The sequence below is a fragment of the Diaphorina citri genome, unplaced genomic scaffold, assembly GCF_000475195.1.
Source record: "Diaphorina citri unplaced genomic scaffold, Diaci psyllid genome assembly version 1.1 scaffold4, whole genome shotgun sequence".
NCBI classification, from domain to species: domain Eukaryota; kingdom Metazoa; phylum Arthropoda; class Insecta; order Hemiptera; family Psyllidae; genus Diaphorina; species Diaphorina citri.
Window position 1 is genome coordinate 64,554 of NW_007377443.1, and position 20,157 is coordinate 84,710.

General features: G+C 38.3%; 1 protein-coding gene across 1 annotated transcript; it reads left to right on the forward strand.

Moving 5' to 3' along the window:
• The first annotated feature begins 1,847 nt into the window (after positions 1–1,847).
• Positions 1,848–18,864, forward strand: LOC103520871 (venom serine protease Bi-VSP). The gene is made up of 11 exons (XM_017447884.2): positions 1,848–1,953; positions 8,547–8,732; positions 9,243–9,399; positions 13,707–13,912; positions 14,696–14,881; positions 15,667–15,823; positions 16,531–16,645; positions 16,888–16,927; positions 17,157–17,258; positions 17,747–17,895; positions 18,588–18,864. Exons 1-11 carry the CDS (start codon positions 1,848–1,850, stop codon positions 18,741–18,743), a joined length of 1,560 nt encoding a protein of 519 aa, XP_017303373.1. The 3' UTR covers positions 18,744–18,864.
• Positions 18,865–20,157: the final 1,293 nt, after the last annotated feature.

Genomic DNA, 20,157 nt, shown 5'->3' on the forward strand with positions numbered 1-20,157 from the left:
TGTCCAATTCCAATTTATAACATGTCAAAAATAAAGACAGAAATAAATTTGTAGGTATTTATCAAAAAATATCAAATAAAAAGTAGCTCTAGCAAAACATCGACAATTCGACAAATAAGTACCTGTAGGAGTGTAGGTACCTTATTAACGAGTTTCTCTTAAGAATAGTACCTCATTATCTTAGAAATTGTCTCGTACTCGCCCCTATATCCCGTTGAAATACCTACATTCAAAGTCGAATTAGCAACCTTAGGGGATATAGGTATAGGTGCCCAGGGGATATAGGTAGGTATATCCAATTATCCATCTATCTAGATCTACCCTTCATAGAAGCATAGATCCATCACATAAACCACAATTTAATCCAATTAGAGGAAATCGAAGTGCAAAGTTGTAAAGTTCCTTACAGGAACGCAGCCCAGATGTGTGGTTAATGTTAGAGGGTTCATCACTATATTGGATAACATATTAGACATCTTAATTACCTACCACCCTCCCTTAAAGAACTTCGTGAAACCCGATATTGTGACCACAAATCACGTGGATATGATGACAGGTAGGAATTACCTACTTGAATCCAATTCGGCTGCTGCTAAATACCACAAAGAAAAACGATCTTCAATTTAAGACTCAGCGAAGCCTTAAAATTTGTCAAATTCAATGACTAAATATCTGGGGTGGGGGCTTAATAAATCGGAATATCGTATTAACGTGAATTCTGAATGCCGTCTTAATATGCCTAAAACCACAACCTCAGAAGATAGAGGTTTAGAGGTACCTACAGTATCAAACTCCTTCGAGGAATTTTCATATCCCGGTTTTCAAGCTATGTGCTATGTATGTCCACACATAGTCTGCACCGTTGATCGATTCCATCGATATTAAAATTTAAAATCTATTTACCTAATAGATGTCGACTGAAACCGTACACTGCCTCGACAACATAGATTCACCTCGTCGATCGACATTCGATTCGTCGACTGTATGAGTGGATACAGCTCAAACCTAAAACTAGATATTTGGAGTATCCTATAATCTCCGAAGTTTTTTCAGTAGTAGAACAACAACAACAACCAAAGCGAACCAAGCTTTGAAAGTTTGAACATGTTTTTCGGTCAAACATTTTTCAAACAATATTATCGACTGAGCCCAATGGTGTTCGTTTGTTCATTTAGCTTTGCATCAAGTCCTCCGGTATAGTTTTGTAACTTGTTCTGGTGAGATCTGACAGTCGCCCACACTTGATAAGTGTATGCGGCATTCTTAACAACATATTATTGTTAAGAGCTTTGTATAAGCAACCACACAGTCAAACGTATCATGTGGCCCGCGGCCTGATCTGGTATCCAAAATTTGGCCCGCCTTCAAAAAAGGTTGAGCGCCCTTGGCCTAAAACCACAACCTCAGAAGATAGAGGTTTAGAGGTACAGTATCAAACTCCTTCGAGGGATTTTCATATCCCGGTTTTCAAGCTATGTGCTATGTCCACACATAGTCTGCACCGTTGATCGATAAGCCTGAGTGGGTCCGGGAAAAGCGAGATTGTTACCCATCCGGATATCAACCACACACAACGTAGCTTAACTTCCGTAAACCTCCTCCATTTGTGCATTATTACCTCAATAAGAAAATTGAAGAGGCCTTCATTCAAACTATCGCATAATGAACTACAAATAAATGAATTTTCAAGGCGTAAACGCGAACACAAAATATTGAAACCAGTACCCCCATCTAGCTAATATGCAAAGATCTTCTACATCCTAATGTTACACATAATTGTTATTATTATTATAATAACAAATAATAATTATTATTATTTTAAGAGCACATAATATTCTAATAAGAGCATGCGCAAGACTTTTACAACCTATGTGAAGTTACAGAAGTTAGGTGGTTCCGCATACAAAAGCATCCGCATGTGGTTTTCTAAAGCCCTGTTTCGGCAGAACATAGGTAATAGGTTTTCGTATAGGTATTATGTATACGAGTATTCTGCACATACATACCTGTCCAGTTAAACGACAGGATAGATATTACTTAATTTCAGTGTTTGGTCAAAAAGTAGTGCCTGCGGCTGAGTTGATCAAATTTCAAAGTGTTTCGTGTTTCATGCATAGGTATTATACCAGTATCTTATTCGTCGTAGTATTGACATCTCCACTAATTTTATAGTGGATGTGCCTTTTTCCTTCGTTCTGTTCAATTTCTCTTTTGGTCCTTTTCCTTTTAGGTACATTTTTACTTTCTTTTTTCCCCAACTTAAGAGAGTAGATATTGTTCAATAAGGCCCATACAAGTAGGTATATCTACTCAATTACCTATTTCAATAGAGGACTTCATAATTTAGAACCAAGTTTTTTTCAAAAGCTCATTTGATTTATTTTTCATTGGAGCACCTGTCCATTCTCCAGTGTATCCTACAGGAAAAAATCTAAGGGAAACGACTTCCGGGGCGCAGAAGAATCTCATAACTCGCCAACCTCGGAGCCTGGTTAGGAAAAGCTTCCACACAGTTGTTCCGGATTGCCACTAACAAAATCATCATATAGCCAGGATGATTGCCAACGTTCGGATTGGAAAGGCACCTTAAGAACCTGTCCATTCGAGGGTTAACAGCATTGATTGTAAAGAATGGCTCAGGTACACCTACCTAATAATCTTGCCCGTAGTATCTCTTCTATGACATGTAAATGCGCATAGCCACCGGTGCCAGCATGGTAGGTAAACATTGGATGTTAGGATTATTGAGATATTGGGAAAAATCCTACAATGCTGCAGTGAGCACCAAAGTTGTGACATAATAGCACAAAGAAATTTCATTTACCTTACAAAATCATCATAGCCAGGATGATCGCCAACGTTCGGATTGGAAAGGCACCTTAAGAAGAAGAACCTGTCCATTCGAGGGTTAACAGCATTGATTGTAAAGAATGGCTCAGGTACACCTACCTAATAATCTTGCCCGTAGTATCTCTCCACTATCTCAAACTTGTATTGTCTCCATCCAATCTCCAATCAGTTGAATTAGTTGATACTTGATCAGTATCATTTGATACGTCACATCACGTGTGTCGCATTTACGTCAACTAAATTATTAATTAATTAATTAATTAATTAATTAATTTATTATTTATAAATTTATTTATTGAACTAATAATTGTTTGAATGAAATCTATTTGTTGTTGTCCGTTTAAATGTTTATTTGGATATCAGAAATTATTGTGATACGTTTTGCTGTTAAAAATTGAACGTCTGCTTTCCCCTAACTTTTTACTTTCTATTACCTAATTTATTAGAAAATTTAACGTTATTTTATGTGTGTAATTTTTGGAGTGTTTTCCTTCCGTGTTCTTTTTTTCTGTATATTTATCCACCTATTCAAATGGGTAATCTGTTAACTTTTGTCACTAAAATGTAAACAACAAGAGTAATTTCTGAGTGACTTATTTTTTCGTTTCTCTGTTCGTAACTAGATTTCTGTTTCCGGTGTGTTTTCGTTTCGGATCGTATTCTGGTGGACACGATATCCTCTTTTAGCCATTATTTATTGAGGAAAGGTGGCGTAGACCATGTGCTTGGTTTACCCGGAAAATGCTGCCCCCTGTCTACTGCTACGCATTGCCACAAGTTTCGCCTGGTTTGAAATCTTATAGAAATCAGGTGAGTGGATATTGCACTTTATTATCATTTCTATATTGGCAGTCCCACCCGGACGATCTCTTAGGCTGTATCCACAACTCCAGACATAGTCTACCGACCATCGATCGATGTCGACTGATGAACCGTCCACACTGCCTCGACAACATAGATTCATCTCGTCAATTGACGGCCGCGGCCGGTCGACTATGTTTGGACACAGCTTCAGATAGAAGTACATAGGTATGTAGGTATAATTTCTATCACACTATGAGAGGTGAGATAAGGTAGACGGGCCACGAGTTGTTCTCATATTGTGAATGAAAAGTCGACTTTTGCAGGAATGTTAATCTGAGGGCGTAGTCTACAGTCTTAAGTTCAGAACTTGGTCCATTTTCGGGCGCTTTTCGTTCATATGCGTCCACTAAAACCTTAGCAGTCATGTTGAATGCCGGCCACTGACGCTCACAAGGTCTGAAAGACGTGGGTCTGCAAAGCACAAAAAACAGAAGTACAAAGTTCCTTTTATCATACGAACTGTAACACTCGAGATGAGTCAATTTACCCCCAAACCTGTAACTCAATGTTATAAATGTCGACTTTTGCGCGAGCGATGGTCCAAACTTAGACCAACATGAAGTCAACCTTAGGTAGTAATCGACCGTAATACGCCGAACACCTATTGTGCGTCTATGGGAAAAATACGTAGATTTGTTCCAAAACGTACCTGCTGAATACTTCGTACGTGATTTTAACAATGAAAATTATCACGTTAAACGCTATTGAACTATTGAGGTCTTACTTTTCTTTTGTTAAATGGTGGATTTTGTACATTTTTTCTTTTGTTCGGATGTTTTTCGAACTATCAGGACAATATTATTTGGTACCTTACTAACCTTGTGATGGGATTCAGGATTCAGTAGGGATTTTAGGTGTGAACCCTATCGCGGTACCTATTATAGGTATTCGATAGGTAGTTTAGGCAAGTATCTGTAGGTATTCATCAATACTGTCAGACAATAGGGCAGGTAATGGTATTTATGGCATAGTAAATATTATTGTTTCTCTTTCTTCACATGTCATTTCGTGAGAATTTTCTAATATGATGAGAAAAAGTCGAGTTTTTGTGACCTTTCTTTATTTTTCTCAACCTATTTTAAGGTTCTGTACTGCTAATATAGTTTGGTAGATAATGCTAAAAATCTAATCTAAAATATAAGAGACCTTTTGGCTGACAAATGAATACAAATTTAGCTAAGCAGTAGGCACCTAATCCGATCGTTTTTGTTTAGCTAAAATCGAATTGGGTCTTTATGTCATACTCTACATTTGGGTCACACCTGTGAAATTGGGGTTTCCAGTAATAATCGTAAGCCTACTTAAGCTAGAAAAAAGTCAATTTTTAGAACGAAGATATAGGTAGTAAATCTGTTTCAAGAAAATGACAAAAATTCTGTTTATACCTACTCAATATGATAATGTTCTAAATATTCACATTCCTTGGATTCTGGAGGACTTCAGCAGTAAAATATGCCCACGATCGGATCTCCGGGTGGGCACATTCTCAGGATTGTCATGTAGAAGGGAAACAGAAGAATACATCAACAACAAAAAACACGAAAGAAAGAAAATACCAACCCTCAAAATAGGAACATGGAATGTAAGAACAATGAATAAAGAAGGTAAACTGGAAAACCTAAAACAAGAGATGGAATTGCTCCTCAGCATTTACCACAGGTATCTTAATCAATATCTTCGTCGCAAAGATTCACAGGTACCTTAATGGTTTATCTTAAGATTATCACTCAAGATAATCTTAATGGTTAGAAGACCAGTAGTTTGGACTTGGTGAGATGACTTACTGTTGTGTAGTTACCAAATAAAGTGAGCCAGCCTAGTTAGCTTTGAAGGGAGTCTACCTTCGAAGCCTTAAAAGAAGCCTTCTGCAGCGATAGAGGCTGAAGGGACTATTGAGTCCTATTCGAGTACCTATAAATAAGCAAAAGAGTTACTTCAAATAAGATTGACCTTTTGGGAATAAAAGGTGGGTACTTTTCACCCGCCCCTTTTAGGAATTGGAAATTGGGAATGCGAGTTTTAACATTGTTTACCGAGGATTAAAAACTATACTTACGTGGGTATATAATATTAACTTTGAACTTTAATGGTCTTTTCAGGTCGTCTCCCCAAAGTCTGCTGTCCTCAGCACACCCTGACGAATGATCTAGCAAAAAGAACATAGGCCCTTCATCCTGGGAACGAGTCAGTTCTCAATCGTGACATTACTTTCTATTAAGCAGTATTTTGAAATTCCGTATTCAGATATGGGATTTTCAAATCCATAGAATCCAGATACTTGAATCCAAGGAATTCGGATTCATTGGATTTCATAGATTGAAAAAAAAACTATTGAGTTATACATATCCCGGATACATAGATCCAGGACACGGACTAAGGTACACAGCCAGCGGCGAAAGCCGGTTGAATACACCCGTTCGTTTTAGCAACTGGTTTTCAATTTGGACTTTGGAGAATCCCTCCGCTTATCTCAAGTCACCTTTAGATATTTATTTCTGTTTATCTTAGGTATATATTTAATTACTTATGCGCCTTTGCGCCTATACCTGTGTGTAGTACCTATGTAAGTAGGTACTTAGGTAAATTCTCACTAGGAATTGTATAAAATATAAATCGCAAATTCTTTGAATAAAACAACTTTTAGCAAACTGTTTTTCCTGATTCGCATGATGTGAGTCATAAACTAGGTAGGTACGGACTAATCTTTAATCTGTTGATAATTACTTAGCAATAGCAATCATAACGAGTCTGACCAATTAAGAGTAGGCAATTATAATTACCTACTTCATAAATCAAGATATATACCTACTCGTACTTCGTTTTACCTTTTTTTTTTTTTTTTTTTTTTTTTTTTTTTTTTTTAAATTATTTTTTTTTTTTGGTGCGATGGAAACTGCACCTACCCACTACCCAGCTTCCTTGAAACTATATTTTCTAAATAGTTTCTGTAATGATATAACAATTTCTTTTACAGAGAAGCCTTATCTTTCCTTGTACAACAATTGGAACCTATTCCCTCATATGAGAGAGACTCTTGGCTTGATAAACTGATAGATCAAATACACAAGCAAACCATTGGATCCCAATTTGTAGTCATTGACTATATTATGTTGATCAACTTGAAAACAGATAAATACCAAATACAACTTTATAAATACCCACCAGATATGACTTTATCATATAGGTGCCTCTAGATTTACGTGTAATTAAATTGTCATAGGAAGTAAACAGATATAATCGCTCTTGTTAATTCTCTCCATACAGCAGTCACGACGTAGGTTATAGTGTAAACCTCTTTCCCGTAGGTCCACAACTCACTCTCATGTTGAAATTCATAATGAACGGTTTTCATCAGACTCTGCGCATACGCAGAAATCAATATTTATTTTACCAAGAGATTCTTTCAATCTCATACTCGAAAAATAATTCGAACTTTTGACATCTCCATTAATTCTAATCTAATAAGTAAATAAATAAATAAAATGTTTTTATTGTAATATAAGTTAGAAATGTAACAAATTTCAAAGTCATACAAATGATAATGAGGGGGAAAAGAAAAAACAAACAATAATTAGATCTAATAAAACGGGAGTTTTGACATCTCCACTAATAAAGCTGTAAGATATAGGGAGTTTTGTCATCTCCACTATTCTTTAACAACTCAGTCCATTAAATTGGTAATATGTAACTCTGACACTAAAATCTCTGAATGACAGCAGTATGCTGAACCTTGGTTGTCACATTTGACAGCTACATACCAAATTTCAAGTCGCTAGCTCTTACCGTTCACGAGATATTTTGTTTACAGACAGACACACAGATACACACACGGACCAATGGCTGAAACTTTGGATTTAGGCTCTAGGGACCTCAAAACCCAGCCAGTCTTAAGGCTCGTTCCCACTTGTTTGAAGAAAAGAAAAAAAAATCGTGTCTTGCGTAAGTGGGAACACTTTCATTTAAATTACATTGCTTACAGGACATTTGGAAAAAAAATCGGATGAAACTCACAAGTAGCAACGGACCTTTACGAGACTGAGTGCAAACCAAAACACCTACCTAACCAATTTTGTTATCCTCACCAGGTGGACCATTAAGTCCCAAGCTACGCCCTGATAATAATATCTAACATACCTGTGAGTACATTAGGTGTAGGAATTTCTAATTTTTGACCTCAGAGAGAGCGGATTTTCCGTCCGGCTTAAAGTTTCCAAAGGATCGGGATTTCACCCAATCTTCCGCAGAAAATATGTAGATACATAACTATCGCTACTATTATTCAATTCACTTATTACTGCAGTGCCTTTTATAAGGAAAATAGACACATCCACTAATAAAATTGGAAAATGAGATTCGACCAAAAAGAATTGAACGTTGAGAAAATTAACTGAAGGTCTTTCCTGGTGTTGAACTAGACGTGATAATGGGGTTAGCACTATATAGGTACGTCATCATGATCTCATAATTTAGTATTGTACCAGCCTCGATGATGTGGTAGTCAAGAAGCTCGTCTGGTAATCAGGAGGGCGTGAGTTCAATCCCAGCTAAGATATGGAATTTCACCATGATTATAGTAGGTAGTAATTAAAAGAAGCCTTCTGCAGCGATAGAGGCTGAAGGGACTATTGAGTCCTATTCGAGTACCTATAAATAAGCAAAAGAGTTACTTCAAATAAGATTGACCTTTTGGGAATAAAAGGTGGGTACTTTTCACCCGCCCCTTTTAGGAATTGGAAATTGGGAATGCGAGTTTTAACATTGTTTACCGAGGATTAAAAACTATACTTACGTGGGTATATAATATTAACTTTGAACTTTAATGGTCTTTTCAGGTCGTCTCCCCAAAGTCTGCTGTCCTCAGCACACCCTGACGAATGATCAACCTACTACAACCACCAGAAGACCTAACAACAGGAACGGCGCTTTCACTAAATTACCATCCCCTGATAACAACGAGTGTGGTGTCAATGCGTTCAACTCTTCCAAGAGGATTGTTGGTGGTACGCCATCAGAGAGAGGTAACTTATTTCTTCTATATTCACTAAACTCCAAGTTTACCCGTGACCGCATATTGCCTCATTTTTGGACGTTCTTCGATCATTTTTTTTTTTTTCGTGAATGTGGGATTGAGGAGAAGCCCGATTTGTAAATCAACATGAGAATGTAAAATACTGTAGAGTGTAGACGAAAGTACAAACGTGTCTGACCGAATTGTAATATCATTATCGTCTTCTATGTTGGTGGAGTTTCTTCTTTTTTTACCTAAAAAACAAACAGATTACAATGGAATTTTTCACATAACTAATAACTAAGTAATAAGTACAATACCATTGAATTCTAATAAATGGTAGGTAAATAGAATATTTTCTTCCTCCGATCATACATAAGTAAAGTAAGCATAATTAGGTAATAGGTACCTATAGTCTACACATAATATTGTAGGTACTGTTAAATAGGTACCTACTTCTATTATAAAAATATATCGAAAAAAAATCAGCCATTTCAGCCAATGTCCATAATTTCCTCAGGTCAATGGCCTTGGATGGCGGCCATTGGGTTCAAGATTCGGAGGAGACGGGCTAACGGTAAGCCAGAGTGGATGTGTGGAGGTGCTCTCATTACCAAACGATATGTGTTGACTGCTGCACATTGCGTGTCGCCCGACACGACGGGGGAGTATGAGCCGTAAGTATAGTCTACTACAACATATGTATTTCGATGTTGAAATGACAACAAAAGTTGAAAGGTTGGACCAATGAGTACGATTATTCCCCATTAAACAGATAATAAATAAACTCTGGATATTTTCGTGTCTAGCAATAATCCTGCCTTTTGAACATGCCTTTACCTAAGTACCTATGCGAGGTCTGTCAGTAAGTAAACCCACCAGTGTGTCAGCAGTCATGAGTCACCCATTTAGACACCAGCCACTCTAGAGATATTGCCAGGTATAGGAACATATGTATTTATGTTCCGCCAGTCTGTAAAGCAGGGTCCACACCTATCGAAATGTCGGACGATAATGTTGTACGACATTTCCAACATAAGTGTGGACTCTGCTTTAGAAACTCGTGTATCCAAAACCACTGATTCCAGTCTTTCTAATCAAGTTCTACCCATGTACCTGATAGCTGGACTGGTATAACCAATTTGGCCACTTGTAATCACTTGTTCCTTACGGATCCAAGTCTCTATCGCCTGCGGCATACAAGAGAGGTACCTACCAAATGGTCTGCACTCGAGATTCAAGATGAGCACATTCTATGCCCGAAGGTCAAGATTATGACCAAACTGTTATAGCTGGACTGGTATAACCAATTTGGCCACTTGTTATCACTTGTTCCTTACGGATCCAAGTCTCTATCGCCTGCGGCAACAAGAGAGGTACCTACCAAATGGTCTGCACTCGAGATTCAAGATGAGCACATTCTATGCCCGAAGGTCAAGATTATGACCAAACTGTTTACTATGTGGTTGGGAAGTTGCGTGGTGTTTACTAAGGGAACCGCTTGGGAAGTTACGAGTGTTTACACCAGTGCCCACTAGCACTAGCACACTACCTATGGTTGAGCAAATTACAATGATTATTCAATAGTCCTAATCACAAGGTAGACTGAACCGTTCAATCAGACTTATTTTATACCGGTAATGTAGCTTGTAACAGCCTGGTTTTTTCTGGGAAGTTGCGTGGTGTTTACTAAGGGAACCGCTTGGGAAGTTACGAGTGTTTACACCAGTACTCACTAGCACACTACCTATGGTTGAGCAAATTACAATGATTGTTCAATAGTCCTAATCACAAGGTAGACTGAACCGTTCAATCAGACTTATTTTATACCGGTAATGTAGCTTGTAACAGCCTGGTTTTTTGTTTGATAATAATATCATTAATATCTAACATACCTGTGAGTACATTAGGTGCATTGGGAATTGACCCGAAAGAGGGCGGATTTCCCGTCCGGCTTAAAGTTTCCAAAGGATCGGGATTTCACCCAATCTATCGCCCATAGAAATATGTACCTACATAGATACTAACAACCAATTCACTTATTACCGCAGTGTCTTTTATAAAATTATTTTTCATTATCTTCACCTTATCATCTGGGCCGTAGCACCAGATGTCTTTCGGTCCATTTATTTACTAGTGAGCGATGAGTGAGTTACCAGTAAACCCCTCATCATTACTATGAAGAAGCTTTTCTTTTAATTGTGAAATTAAAAGAGAAAAAAATCGTCAACTTTATTATCGAGTAGCGTAAGTAGAATAAAGTAGTGATGACAATGAAGTGGGTGCCCTTACAATTAACACAAGTTCATAATATGACACATACCTTTAACAAAACGGGTGTGACCAGTGTTGATCAACTTGACTACAGATAAATACCAAATACAACTTTATAAATACCTACCAGATATGACTTTATCATATAGGTGCCTCTAGATTTACGTGTAATTAAATTGTCATAGGAAGTAAACAGATATAATCGCTCTTGTTAATTCTCTCCATACAGCAGTCACGACGTAGGTTATAGTGTAAACCTCTTTCCCGTAGGTCCACAACTCACTCTCATGTTGAAATTCATAATGAACGGTTTTCATCAGACTCTGCGCATACGCAGAAATCAATATTTATTTTACCAAGAGATTCTTTCAATCTCATACTCGAAAAATAATTCGAACTTTTGACATCTCCATTAATTCTAATCTAATAAGTAAATAAATAAATAAAATGTTTTTATTGTAATATAAGTTAGAAATGTAACAAATTTCAAAGTCATACAAATGATAATGAGGGGGAAAAGAAAAAACAAACAATAATTAGATCTAATAAAACGGGAGTTTTGACATCTCCACTAATAAAGCTGTAAGATATAGGGAGTTTTGTCATCTCCACTATTCTTTAACAACTCAGTCCATTAAATTGGTAATATGTAACTCTGACACTAAAATCTCTGAATGACAGCAGTATGCTGAACCTTGGGAACATCTTGTTATCAGATCCTCATCACCTTTGGCAATGTTTTTACCTGTCTAGATATGCTACCTGTCTGCAACAACCACAACCTCATACTGACCATTATCTACGTCAGCGCACAGCACGATTCTATTTTTACAAGAAATTGACGTTTTTTTTCCATGTGAATTCAGAGAATTATATTCACATTAGATGGGTATCATGGATTATGATCTTGTACCTAATACCTAAGCGAGTTAGGTAAACATCGCATCAGTAGATACTATAGTGCCAAGCGGTTTTCCAAGTTCTGTCCACAACTCGAAAATTCTTATTTTATTATTATTTATTTTTAAACTAAAACCTAGTAAATAAAATATTCCAGTCTATTCTAAAAACCTAATGAAATTTAATACCTTTCATACTGATTAACAAAAGTATTTTTTCAAAGTTTATTTTTTTCACGATCACCTACATAACAAATAATTAGTTATTTTTATAAGTGCAGTACTCGTACTAATTTTAAGGCTAAGATATAAAAAAAAAAGAAGACAGTCATATTCTAATAATCTAATAAAATATTTAGGGACCAAACAATATACCTAATAGATATTGCCGTGTGGTTCCCGGAGTAAGAATATAAGGACCACGGGTTGCTCCCACCCTGTCGTAAGAGGCGACTAAATGGAACACCTCTGCTCAGCGTCTGTATCCCAGAGGGGCGGCTGAGCAGAAATAAACAAACATCTGACCTTAAGAAAAATGTTATGGTTTGTGTATGTGCTCGGGTAAGGACCACGGGTTGCCCCCACCCTGTCGTAAGAGGCGACTAAATGGAACACCTCTGCTCAGCGTCTGTATCCCAGAGGGGCGGCTGAGCAGAAATAAACAAACCCAAGGAGCGTCTGCACCCAGAATGGGCGGCTTCTTGGTCAGTGTCTGTATCCAATGGGCGACTGCATCTCCGACCGAACACCGGGATAAGTGTTCACCCTCTGACTTCACAGAATAAAGGATCCCTCTTATCCTTGAAGTGAGAAATCGCTTCGAAGGCGGAAGAACTATTATGTTACAGTCAACGGCTCAGGAACGATTTTGAGGCGGAAGAATTGTCACATGATAGTCAACGGCATGGGGATGTGTCAGGCACAGGAAAGGCCAACACATTAAAGATCCAAATGGATATCTCTTAGTTGAGTATAACTATTTCCACTTTTTATATCATGGCAGCACGTCCTTTGATAAAATTTTCCGGAGTTAAAATATGCCCACGATCGGATCTCCGGCTGGGCACATTCTCAGGATTGTCATGTAGAAGGGAAACAGAAGAATACATCAACAACAAAAAACACGAAAGAAAGAAAATACCAACCCTAAAAAAAAAGAGATTTGATAGAGGGAACTGTAACCACTAAGGTCTTATCGTCCCGGAATTGAAGAGAACAAAACAGGATAGGAGAAAGCCAGCCGTTCCGAGAACGAACCTTATCCCTTCAAGATCAAATACGCCCCGGGCAGGACTAGCGCTTACAAATGAGACGCGCTACCAACCAAGGTGGAAGGCCGGCACCTCAAAACTCTGAGCACACTTGACTCTTCTACAAACACAGGAAACATCCTAAAATGACAATCTTAAAGCTTGCAGATTTCACGGAACTGGCTCAGTCCTAAGTTCCTAACAAGGCAGTCGGGGACGTGACAACTTTGGTCAACTTTAAGGTGAATAACGCGAGTTTCTCTCTAGAAATCTTTTCAGCACCCGAGAATATGTCTTGAATTTTAGAAAAAAAAAAAAGTAAAAATAACACACACATGCACACGTGTAGGTATATTAGTACCTACGATTCAGTCAATAAATTCTACCCTAATATGGAGGTATACATCCTCTGACTTTGTTTTTACAAAGGTAGGTACATCCTTCAAATTTGTTTTTACAAAGGTAGGTACATCCTTTAAATTTGTTTTTACAAAGGTACCTATACATCCTCTGAATTTGTTTTTACACAGGTATAAATCCTCTGAATTTGTTTTTACAAAGGTATACATCCTCTGAATTTGTTTTTACAAAGGAACATCCTCAATTTGTTTCAGACTACGATGACTCTCTCTGCTCCACACCTCGTAATGAGATCGGTACCTGTATCAGCATACGACAGTGTCGCTATCTCTACGACATTCTCAACAATGAGAGAAACAACCCACGGGCCGTACAATACGTCAAGAACTCACACTGTGGATTGGAAGGTAAACACTATTTCCACATAAGGAAAACAGGCACCTCCACTGATTTCTGCAAATAAATCTTAGGAAAATAGACGCATCCACTAATAAAATTTGAAAATGAGATTCGACCAAAAAGAATTGAACGTTGAGAAAATTAACTGAATGTCTTTCCTGGTGTTGAACTAGACGTGATAATGGGGTTAGCAATTTATAGGTACGTCATAATGTAGTATTGTACCAGCCTCGATGATGTGGTAGTCAAGAAGCTCGTCTGGTAATCAGGAGGGCGTGAGTTCAATCCCAGCTAAGATATGGGGTACGTCATCATGATCTCATAATTTAGTATTGTACCAGCCTCGATGATGTGGTAGTCAAGAAGCTCGTCTGGTAATCAGGAGGGCGTGAGTTCAAGCCCAGCTAAGATATGGAATTTCACCATGATTATAGTAGGTAGTAAGAAGCCTTCTGCAGCGTTAGAGGCTGAAGGGACTATTGAGTCCTATTCGAGTACCTATAAATAAGCAAAAGAGTTACTTCAAATAAGATTGACCTTTTGGGAATAGAAGCCTTCTGCATCGTCAGAGGCTGAAGGGACTATTGAGTCCTATTCGAGTACCTATAAATAAGCAAAAGAGTTACTTCAAATAAGATTGACCTTTTGGGAATAAGAGGTGGGTACTTTTCACCCGCCCCTTTTAGGAATTGGAAATTGGGAATGCGAGAGTTAACATTGTTTACCGAGGATTAAAAACTATACCTACGTAGGTATATAATATTAACTTTGAACTTTAATGGTCTTTTCAGGTCGTCTCCCCAAAGTCTGCTGTCCTCAGCACACCCTGACGAATGATCAACCTACTACAACCACCAGAAGACCTAACAACAGGAACGGCGCTTTCACTAAATTACCATCCCCTGATAACAACGAGTGTGGTGTCAATGCGTTCAACTCTTCCAAGAGGATTGTTGGTGGTACGCCATCAGAGAGAGGTAACTTATTTCTTCTATATTCACTAAACTCCAAGCTTACCCGTGACCGCATATTGCCTCATTTTTGGACGTTCTTCGATCAATTTTTCGTGAATGTGGGATTGAGGAGAAGCCCAATTTGTAAATCAACATGAGAATGTAAAATACTGTAGAGTGTAGACGAAAGTACAAACGTGTCTGACCGAATTGTAATATCATTATCGTTTTTTTTTTTTTTCGTGAATGTGGGATTGAGGAGAAGCCCGATTTGTAAATCAACATGAGAATGTAAAATACTGTAGAGTGTAGACGAAAGTACAAACGTGTCTGACCGAATTGTAATATCATTATCGTCTTCTATGTTGGTGGAGTTTCTTCTTTTTTTTACCTAAAAAACAAACAGATTACAATGGGATTTTTCACGTAACTAATAACTAAGTACCTAATAAGTATAATACCATTGAATTCTAATAAATGGTAGGTAAATAGAATATTTTCTTCCTCCGATCATACATAAGTAAAGTAAGCATAATTAGGTACCTAAAAAACAAACAGATTACAATGGAATTTTTCACATAACTAATAACTAAGTAATAAGTACAATACCATTGAATTCTAATAAATGGTAGGTAAATAGAATATTTTCTTCCTCCGATCATACATAAGTAAAGTAAGCATAATTAGGTAATAGGTACCTATAGTCTACACATAATATTGTAGGTACTGTTAAATAGGTACCTACTTCTATTATAAAAATATATCGAAAAAAAATCAGCCATTTCAGCCAATGTCCATAATTTCCTCAGGTCAATGGCCTTGGATGGCGGCCATTGGGTTCAAGATTCGGAGGAGACGGGCTAACGGTAAGCCAGAGTGGATGTGTGGAGGTGCTCTCATTACCAAACGATATGTGTTGACTGCTGCACATTGCGTGTCGCCCGACACGACGGGGGAGTATGAGCCGTAAGTATAGTCTACTACAACATATGTATTTCGATGTTGAAATGACGTTACCTACATACATAATTATATGTATTGGTATCACGAACATAATCGTACATGAAGGCCAATGAATGAGTTCATAAAAACAGGGATTTTCTCTCTATTGAAAATAAGGTCCGTTCTCGGAACGTCTAGCTTTCTCCCATCCTGTCTTCCTTCTCTCTTTGCTTTCGGGACGATAATACCTCATCAGTTATATCAAACAGTTCCCTCTATCAAACCTCTTCAAAAAAATCTCTCTTTTGATTTTGAAGAGGGTTTTCTAGAGGAAACTGTAACTGCTGAGGTCTTATCGTCCTAAATCGAAGAAGGAAGAAGGACAGGATCAGAGGCCTGCCGGTGTGAGAATGAACCTTACCTGTTTAGGATAAAGTTCGTCTCGGGTGAGAATCCAACCCGTGACCTACTGCTTACAAGGCAAGCAGGATCTATCTTCAAAGCTAACTATAGGCTGGCTCAAATCTTATTGGCTACCAGAGCTAGTTAACTTTTCCTAACCGCGCTCTGGGGTTTGTCCACCAATCAAATTGTGCGAAACAGACACGGACAACTTGCCATGCCATAATTTACACTCGAGGTACGACTTCACTTTTAAAACTCCTCTAGGTATTTGTATGAATAAATGTCTAAAAAAAATAATAATACTCTCTTTTTTACCCTCTCCCCAGGTACATCGTTCATGTGGGGAGCATAGATTTGGAAGATACGTCATCTGGAGTAAGCATTGAGATTGAGAGACCCATCATTCATGAACAATACACATCTGCAAGGAAACTTAACGACATAGCCCTGTAAGTCTGGGGGTTGTCCACCAATCAGATTGTGCGAAACAGACACGGACAACTTGCCATGCCATAATTTACACTCGAGGTAAAAAATAATAATACTCTCTTTTTTACCCTCTCCCCAGGTACATCGTTCATGTGGGGAGCATAGATTTGGAAGACACGTCATCTGGAGTAAGCATTGAGATTGAGAGACCCATCATTCATGAACAATACACATCTGCAAGGAAACTTAACGACATAGCCCTGTTTCGACTAAGAGAGGATGCACCTTTGAGTGGTAAGTGCACCAAATAAGAGGTAGGTAAATAACTTTTTTGGTGAGATGACTTACTGTTGTGTAGTTACCAAATAAAGTGAGCCAGCCTAGTTAGCTTTGAAGGGAGTCTACCTTCGAAGCCTAAGCGAAGCTCGTAGTTGTCATAGAAAGTAAAAAAAAAAAATGACTACCAAGTATGGATTTGGATTGGAGGCAATACTTAACCATGACTTTGTCGTTCTGATTTCAGATCTCATTCAACCAATTTGTCTCCCATACGATACCAATTTGAGGTCAGAATTATTTGAAAGGAAAACCCCATTTGTGGCCGGATGGGGCTCCACAGTATTTCGTAAGTTCAAACATTTTTTCCCCTCAAACCGGGACAAACTAGCCTCACGCGATTACCCAGGTGGTCACTGATGGTCACTCTTTGGGATACGAACCAAATACAACGTTGCTTAACTTCAGTGATTGATTGGGAACTGGTACATTCAACGTTCTATCACCGCTGGCTCTTCTTATTATGCTTATTAGCACTTCTACAGGCCATACCCCTAGTTTAAATTTACAAAGCCTGCCTTAGGCAATCGCATTAGTTGCCTATTTTCGCATGGGATTTTAGAATTTTCAGCCAGTCTTAAGGCTCGTTCCCACTTGGTTGAAGAAAAAAAAATCGTGTCTTGCGTAAGTGGGAACACTCTCATTTAAATTACATTGCTTACAGCTTACAGGACATTTGGGAAAAAAATCGGATGAAACTCACAAGTAACAACGGGCCTTTACGAGACTGAGTGCAAACCAAAACACCTACCTAACCAATTTTGTTATCCTCACCAGGTGGACCATTAAGTCCCAAGCTACGCCATGTCCAGATCAGCGTTGTGGACAATCCGAAATGTCGGCAGATATTCAGCAACTATGGCGCTACCATCAATGAGAACATTCTGTGTGCTGGGGTGTTGTCGGGTGGCAAGGACTCGTGTGGGGTAAGAAACGAATTTTTTTCCAACCGATTTTTTTTCCCCCCCAAGAGTTTTGACAGAGGGAATAACTGCTAGGGTCTCATCGTCCCGAAATCCAAGAGAGGACAGGATAGGATAAAGAGGGCCATCCAGAAACAACGCTGATCTTTTTAGGATGAAGTTTGCCCTGGTGGGAATCGAACCCGCAACCTAGCGCTTACAAGGCAGGCGAACTACCTTCCAAGGTTGACCTTGCTTGATTCCTTTTGTCCTTGGTCAAGGATACCTAGGTAGGTACGAAAAAGGAGAGATGGGTTGCAAATCCCTCTAAATTACTTTTTTTCTCCGCCATTTCAGGGAGACTCCGGAGGTCCTCTCATGTACCCTTTGGATACCAAGTACTACATCATAGGCGTTGTCTCCTAATAACAACGGAGGTCTTATCGCCTCGAAATCGAAGAGGATAGAAGGTGAGCAGGATAGGTGAAAGACAGCCGTTCCGAGAACAACCCTTAAACCGCCACCTTCTTTATTAAAAGAAGACCGTCATTATTAAAAGAAGAAAGGTATCAAAAACGAAAAAGTTCTTACCCTCGTACCTCTATCTTTCCTTTTCCGGAATAATTTTTGTACCTCTTCTCCCTTGAAGTCCTCTCCTCCTTTCCATTGTTGGGTTGCAAATCCCTAATATTTACTCTTTATCTCCGTCATTTCAGGGAGACTCCGGAGGTCCTCTCATGTACCCTTTGGATACCAAGTACTACATCATAGGCGTTGTCTCCTACGGGAAGAAATGTGCTGAAGTCGGATTCCCAGGAGTCTACACACGGGTGACAAACTACATCCAGTGGATTGCAGACAACATCAGCTAGTTGATGGAAATTATTGGTGAATCGAAGATATCAATTCAATCATTCCCAAGAAGAAGGCCCTATGTTGCAGGCTGCAAGTGAATTTTAGAGAAACTGAGAAGGTTGAAATATATCAGTGAGGGTGCTTCTACATTCCATACTACATCCAATGGATCGCAGACAACATCAGCTAGTTGATGGAAATTATTGGTGATGCGAAGATATCAATTCAATCATTCCCAAGAAGAAGGGCCTATATGTTGCAGGCTGCAAGTGAATTTTAGAGAAACTGAGAAGGTTGAAATATATCAGTGAGGGTGCTTCTATATTCCATCAAGGCCCGGAGACAGCAGCTTGGACAGGGGAAAAAACACTGGTCACAATAGATCTACAAAGGTTGCAGTGTTAATTGCAAATAAATGTAAATGCAGTTTGTGTTATTATATCACAACTTTGGTGCTCACTGCAACATGGTAGGATTTTCCCAATATCTCAATAATCCTCAAATCCAATGTTTACCTACCATGCTGGCACCGGTCGCTATGCGCATTTATATGTCATGCAAGGTAAGAAACTTTCAGACTAAAAGCGATTAACAATTGAAAACAAAAGAGACAAATATTTGAGGTCCGATGTCCGAATAATAAGAACAGTGGACGAGTTAAGGGATTAATTTTTAGAATCGGGGACTTTGAACTTTAAATGCGTATTACGTGAGTTGTGCTAAACATACTCGTAATTTGTTTATCTATTCCCTATCGAGAAGTATAAACTCCACCCCTAAAATGTGGGTGAAAAAATAGGAAAAAATATTAAAACGATTGAGTTTTTAGAGCGAATTTTCTCGAAAAATGCGCTTAGGCTTAAGAGGATGAATTTTACCCTACAAATTTGTTGAACGGCTCTGTGTTGTTTTGTTAAAGGTACCTACTACAATAGGGATGACCTCTTGTTTATGATGTCGCTTGAAACTTTTTCTTGACATTAGCCAAACAAAAATAATAATTAGTAAGCTAATTAGTTTCAATTTAGTGAATTTAGCATTAAATTTGTTTAGACCCAAAAACTCCTCCCAAAAGGAGCCTTGAAGCATGCTCCTGAAAGAATTTTACTCTTTAGTACTCTTCACTTATTATAAAATGATGACGTCACCTCTCGATTTAGATTACCATCACATGAACAAGCCAATCATGCATTTTTCTTTTTCCTCTTTTATTCATAACACATGAGAAATGTATAGTAGGTACAACGTTCTTTGTAGATACTCGTATAGCCACTAATCCCAGGTCTACTCGGTGGTTACCAAAGCAATTCACACAGGTACATCCTAAATGCAGTTTCTTTGTGTTATTATATCACAAGTTTGGTGCTCACTGCAGCATTGTAGGATTTTCCCAATATCTCAATAATCCTAAAATCCAATGTTTACCTACCA

What these genes read in the sequence shown, in the direction of transcription:
- LOC103520871 (XM_017447884.2), top strand. Translation starts at nt 1,848, where the DNA reads ATGCGCAAGACTTTTACAACCTATGTGAAGTTACAGAAGTTAGGTGGT. An exon ending in CCTGTTTCGGCAGAACATAG is followed by an intron (nt 1,954 to 8,546) that starts GTAATAGGTTTT and finishes TGGTCTTTTCAG; the next exon opens with GTCGTCTCCCCAAAGTCTGC. An exon ending in ACGACGGGGGAGTATGAGCC is followed by an intron (nt 15,824 to 16,530) that starts GTAAGTATAGTC and finishes CCCTCTCCCCAG; the next exon opens with GTACATCGTTCATGTGGGGA.